The sequence below is a fragment of the Lathyrus oleraceus genome, chromosome 5 (assembly GCF_024323335.1).
Source record: "Lathyrus oleraceus cultivar Zhongwan6 chromosome 5, CAAS_Psat_ZW6_1.0, whole genome shotgun sequence".
In the NCBI taxonomy this organism is placed as follows: Eukaryota; Viridiplantae; Streptophyta; class Magnoliopsida; order Fabales; family Fabaceae; genus Lathyrus; species Lathyrus oleraceus.
Genome location: NC_066583.1, coordinates 161,991,444 through 161,997,348, shown reverse-complemented (window position 1 = coordinate 161,997,348; position 5,905 = coordinate 161,991,444). Strand labels below are relative to the sequence as shown.

The window sequence follows — 5,905 nt, the reverse complement described above, 5'->3', positions numbered from 1 at the left end:
GCTTTTAGGAATTGGACAAACCATATGTAATTTAAATGCCTTATTTTAGTACTTTTAATATGATTAAATGCCAAATAATTTTGTTGACCAATTGTGATAAATTGTTTGTGTTTGACTATTGTTGTTGGGTTTTGGTCAAGGTTAATTTGACTTTGTTGAGTTAATATCATTGGATTTAGGGGATTTGATGGAATGTACAAAATGAATGGATGATATTAATTTGGTAAAAGTACTCCTTTGACCAATTTGTGTTTTGATCCATTCCCCTCCCACTTCATCTTATTCCCCTTCTTCATTCATTCATTCCATTTGGCCTATGATATTTCAAAATCCTAAGGCTAGTTGATTGAAAAATTAACATGAGTATGGATGAGATTAGGCCACACCTTTTGCATATTCTTTTTGTGTGTGGTATGTTTCATGAGCATAGTTCATAATACTATGTCTCTAACATGCATTAACATCAAAATTCTATTGCCCGACCTCAAATAGTTGTGACTTCTACATAAGTCCAATTACGATTGCTTAACATAGCGCTAAATTTGTGACATAAAAGACATAAGCATTCTAGTTAGTGAGATTGTAAGTCTCCCCTCTTTCATGGTATTGTGTGGAAACTTGGCCTTTTTCCTTCCTTTGGAAGATGTCTTGGTTCAAGGATCCATGCTTGTGATAAGTGGGTTGAGTGTTCGCCAAAGAATGTCTTAAAATGAAAAGAAAAAGCAAAACAATATTAACTTCTAACCTATTAACTACTAACTTCAAGCCCTTTACTTTAATGCAATTTACTTTTAGCATTTTATTTCATTTGCCATTATTCATATCATTCTAATTGTTTATGTTAATGCAATTTTCACTTTGTCCATTTGGACCATATTGTGTGATATATTTTGTGTGTGTATACTTTGCTTGTTTGTGTGGTCTTTGACCATTAATGTACATAATAACAACAAAAACCATAAAAAACTTTTGTGTGGACTGTTGGCTTGATCTTGGACAAATGGACTTAGAATCTTGGCAACCTTCCTATGCTAAAGGACTTGGCCAATGCCAACTTATTAAGAAACCAAGTGCTTTCAATTTGAAACTTCATCTGATACATCATTCAAGATCTCTCTAAGTTCATCTGCAATATAATCATTGTGAAGCTGTTATTTTGAACCTGTGACTTATGAAATTCATCTGTTACAAGGGCTATTTTGAAGAAGATCATGGAATGGATAAGCTTGGATGTGGTCTTCTTTATTTGCTGCCTTGCTCTTCAAGGTAATATAATTGTGCATTTGTGTGTTGCTTGATTCCCAAAGTCCAAGGGAATTCTGGGGTTCTATTGACATTTTTGTCTATTGGATTGCTACCCATTTGGTCAGATCTTTTCAACTCTAAAATTTTAATTTTGTACATAGGGTAGTCTCTTCATCTTCTCCCCATTTTTTTCATTTCAAAATCTCTCCCTCCTTTTTCAAAAGCCTTCTTTGATTGAACTTATTTTGTTCTAAACTTTGACCACTTTTGCAAAAAGATAGAAACTTTGGCCTTATGCCATTGCATTTTCAAACTTCTTTTATTAAATCAAACTTGTAAATAAACTTAACTATACTTGACTTAAACTTTCAAAAAGCCAAAAAGAACTAACTCAGTCAAACAATTTTCAGGCCTTTGTGCATTTCAAACTTAATTTTTGTTAAAAGCAATGCATCCACTTTGAAATTTGTATCACGAACTACGAGGTTTTGATCCCTCATTTTATGTTGGTACGTAGGCACAAGACCGAAGGTCTTGCCAAACACAAAAATATAATTAATGAATTCTTTTCTCATCCCCACAATCTGTTTGTTTGTAAACATCACTTTATGCCAATTACATATGCACACCAAAAGGGCTCCCTAGGAGTACCTAGTACACTTTGGGTGCTAACACCTTCCCTCTGTGTAACCAACCCCCTTACCTGTAATCTCTGACATTTTATTAGTTTTGATTTGAAAACTTCTTACTCTTGAATTTTGTTCGTACTTTTTCCCTTTTCCCTTGGAAACAATAAAAGCGCGGCGGCGACTCTTGTTATTTGATCTCTAGCTTATCCATAGCTTGATGATCATGAATTTACGCTACAGTCTCTTCTCTTCCGTTTCTTCAATTGGTGGCATTCGGATAAATGATCCGCTACTGTGTTTTCACATCCCCTTTTGTCCCTAATCTCTACATCAAATTCTTGGAGGAGTAAGATCCACTTGACAAGCCTCGGCTTAGAATTCTGTTTAGCAAACAAATATTTCAAAGCGGCCTGGTCAGTATAAATGGCTACCTTCGATCCTAACAAATATTGCGTGAATTTGTCAAATGCATAAACCACGACCAATAACTCTTTCTCAGTAGTTGCATAGTTCATCTGTGCAGGGTTTAGCATATGACTAGCATAATAAATGACATGTAACAAATTCTCTCTTTGTTATCCTAGAACTGCCCCCATAGCAATATCACTAGCATCGCACATGATCTCAAACGGAAGAGACCAATCCGGGGCAATAACAATCAGTGCTGAAATGAATTTGTTCTTCAATGTATCAAAGACCGTGGTGAATTCTTTGTCGAACATAAAATCCTTATCCTTAACCAATAGATTGGTCAATGGTTTTGCAATTTTTGAGAAAACAACTTATGAACCTGCGGTAAAAGCCCGCGTGTCCCAAGAAACTCCTGATACCCTTCTCATTAATAGGAGATGGAAGCTTAGATATCACTTGCACCTTTGCTTGGTCAACTTCAATTCCTTTGTAGGAAATTTTGTGACCTAATATTATCCCTTCTCGCACCATGAAGTGACATTTCTCCCAGTTCAGAATTAAATTTGTTTTCTGGCACCTGTCTTAAACAAGAGAGAGGTTAGTTAAACAATTATCAAATGAGGATCCAAAGACTGAAAAGTTATCCATGAACACTTTCATATGCTTTTCAAGCATGTCATCAAAGATGGAAGTCATGCAGCGTTGGAAGGTGGCTGGAGCATTACACAACCCGAATGGCATTCTTCGGTATGCAAACACGCCATACAGGCATTGGAATGCTATCTTCTCTTAGTCTTTCGGAGAAACTGCAATCTGATTATACCCGAAGTATCCATCTAGAAAATAGTTATAATCATGTCCAGCTAACCTTTCCAACATTTGATAAATAAATGGAAATGGGAAGTGGTCCTTCCTTGTCGCTATGTTCAACCTACTATTGTCAATGCACACGCGCCAATCGGTAATTGTCCTAGTAGGGATTAACTCATTTTTTTCATTCCTTATTATGGTGGTACCCCTTTCTTTGGGACCACATGCACCGGACTCACCCAAGGGCTGTCAGAAATAGGATATATAAGACATGCGTCTAACAATTTCACCACCTCTTTCCGAACTATTTCTTTCATTGCTGGGTTGAGTCTTCTCGACGGTTGGACCACTAGTTTGTGGTCTTCTTCCATGAGAATTTTATGCATGCACACAATAGGGATAATACCTTTCAAATCCTCAATTTCCCATCCAATAGCATTTTTTTATTTTTTTAGGACTTGGATGAGCTTCTTTTCTTGGATATTCTTTAGGCTCGAATTTATGATAGCAGGACATTTTCCTTCAGAAACGAGAAAGACATATTTGAGATTCTCAGGAAGTTGTTTCAAGTCCATTCCCTTCTTGGGCTCTTTATCCTCCTCATTAGTTTGAGGCATTCGTAAATCTTCCCATCGGTGTGGTCAAGATCCTTTCCACGAGGGTTGTGCGTCCATCAAGGCCAGCACTTAGGATTCCCCGTTGTCCACTTCTTTATCACTGTCGAAAATGGACAAACTCAGTACTCTTTCCAAAGGTAACTATGGTGCATTCAAAAGACTATCATACGTCATCACTTGATCCAGATCCTCTATAGTATGACTGGTACAAATATCATCTTTGTACTTCATGGTGTTCCGAACATCAATCTTTAATTCCTCCTCATAAACCTTCAATGTCATAGTCCCCTCTTTTATGTTAATCAAGCATCTTCCCGTCTCTAAAAAGGGTCTCCCAAGAATGAGAGGGATCTCTTCATATTCAGGCATTGCTAGAATTACTAAATTCACCGGGAATCCAAACTTGTCAATTTTCACCAGAACATCTTCAACAATACCATACGGTTTCTTGACCGAATGATTGGCGAATTGGAGTGTCATCCTGGTATCTTGCACAACCCTTATACCAAGCTTCTTGTAAAAGGATAATGGCATGAGACTCACACTAGCTCCTAGATCAATAAGAGCTTTGTTGAAAGACCTATCTCCAATGGTACAAGGAATAGTGACCGCTCCTCAATCTTTCTTCTTCATTGGAATCTTCATACCCTGCAAAATAGCACTGCAAGTTTCAGTTAGAATAATCGGGTTGGTGTCGATGGCACACTTCTTAGAAATGATGTCCTTCATGAACTTGGCATAAGTAGGCATTTGTTCAAGTGCCTCCAATAGCGGAATGTTAATCTCTAGTTTCTTGAACAACTCCAGGAACTTTTCAAATTTTTTATCATGTTGCCCCTTTTTCTTGTTTCTAGTGGGAAAAGGAAGCTTAATAACTGGTTTAGGCTCAGTGAATGTTTCTTTCACTACTGGTTTCAGTGCCACCAATTCTTCCCCCAGTGCTTCATTTTCTTTGATCTCAAGATCCACTTAGATCAATTGATCTTCCTCTTCATCCATCTCCTTAACTACTTCATCAGATTTACCACTTCTTGTTCTCACAACGCTCACATTATTATGCTCTCTAGGATTTGTCACAGTTGCACTAGGTAGAGCACCTCATGCTTTAGAACTCGAGGCTAATTGTTGTGCTATTTTCCCCATTTGGACTTCAAGATTTTTTATGGATGTTGTGGTGTTATTCTGATTGTTACGGGTTTCTTCATGGAATTGAATATTATGAGTTGCCATTCTTTCAATGGCAATCTCCCAATCAGCTTTCTTAGGGGCTTGTTGTTGCTAATGTTGTTGATATTGAGTTTGGTATTGACCGTGTTAAGGAGTGTTCCCTTTCTGGTCTGTCCATGAGAAGTTGGGATGATTCTTCCAACCCAGATTATACGTGTTGGAATAAGGATTATTCTTCTTCAAAAATTTGATTTCCTCCACTTGGTGAGGAGTTGCAAAACAATACACCGTTTGGTGCAGACCATTACAAATCTCACAACAGACAGTAGGAGTCGGTTGGACCTGTGCCACCTGTTAAGTACATATATTCACCGCCTTCAGCTTCTTCTCAACTTCAGTAGCTATAGTATCTTCGATGCGGATTTTATTAGTTTCTAGATTTAAATAGATAACCCCTTCTAGTTTACTTTGACATCTATCGTACAACTCCAAGTGCTCTATAGCAGCAATAACTTCAATGATCTTTTTGATACCGGTGGCTTTTGAGAAATTAGTAGAGCCACCGGCTGCGATATCAATCAACTGTTTGGTCTTTATGTTGAGACCATTCACAAACATCCACATCTGTTCGGTTGGATCCATATTATGAGTTGGATAGGCGACCAAGACTCTCTTGAATCTCTTGTAGATGTCTCCCAAAGTTTCCCCGTCCTTCTGCTTAAAATTCAGAATTTCTTACCTCTTCCGCATAAAAACCGATGTTGGAAAATACTCATTCAGGAAGGCTTTTTCCATCTCTTCCCAAGATGTGATGCTACCGACAAGTAGAGAATATAATCATTGTTAGGCTTCTTCCGCTAAGGTGAACGGGAACATTCTTAACTTCTTAGCTTCTTCAGTGTGACCATCAATTTTTAGAGTGTTGCTCATGGTCAGAAACCTCTGCATTGCTTGTTTGCATCTTCATTTACCTTTATAGTGAAATGCTTCATTTCCAGCTGATTAATAGTACTAGGAGGTAACTAG

The 5,905-nt window shown here is 37.6% G+C and overlaps 1 protein-coding gene across 1 annotated transcript; it reads right to left on the bottom strand.

Moving 5' to 3' along the window:
* Nucleotides 1-3,853: 3,853 nt before the first annotated feature.
* LOC127079423 (uncharacterized) lies at nt 3,854-5,521 on the bottom strand. The gene is made up of 3 exons (XM_051019805.1): nt 5,242-5,521; nt 4,360-4,680; nt 3,854-4,263 (listed from the first exon to the last, which is right to left on the bottom strand). Exons 1-3 carry the CDS (start codon nt 5,519-5,521, stop codon nt 3,854-3,856), a joined length of 1,011 nt encoding a protein of 336 aa, XP_050875762.1.
* Between the last annotated feature and the right edge of the window lie 384 nt (nt 5,522-5,905).

What these genes read in the sequence shown, in the direction of transcription:
- LOC127079423 (XM_051019805.1), bottom strand. Translation starts at nt 5,521, where the DNA reads ATGGATCCAACCGAACAGATGTGGATGTTTGTGAATGGTCTCAACATA. An exon ending in GCTGAAGGCGGTGAATATAT is followed by an intron (nt 4,681 to 5,241) that starts GTACTTAACAGG and finishes AATTGATCTAAG; the next exon opens with TGGATCTTGAGATCAAAGAA. An exon ending in TTGCAGTGCTATTTTGCAGG is followed by an intron (nt 4,264 to 4,359) that starts GTATGAAGATTC and finishes TTATTGATCTAG; the next exon opens with GAGCTAGTGTGAGTCTCATG.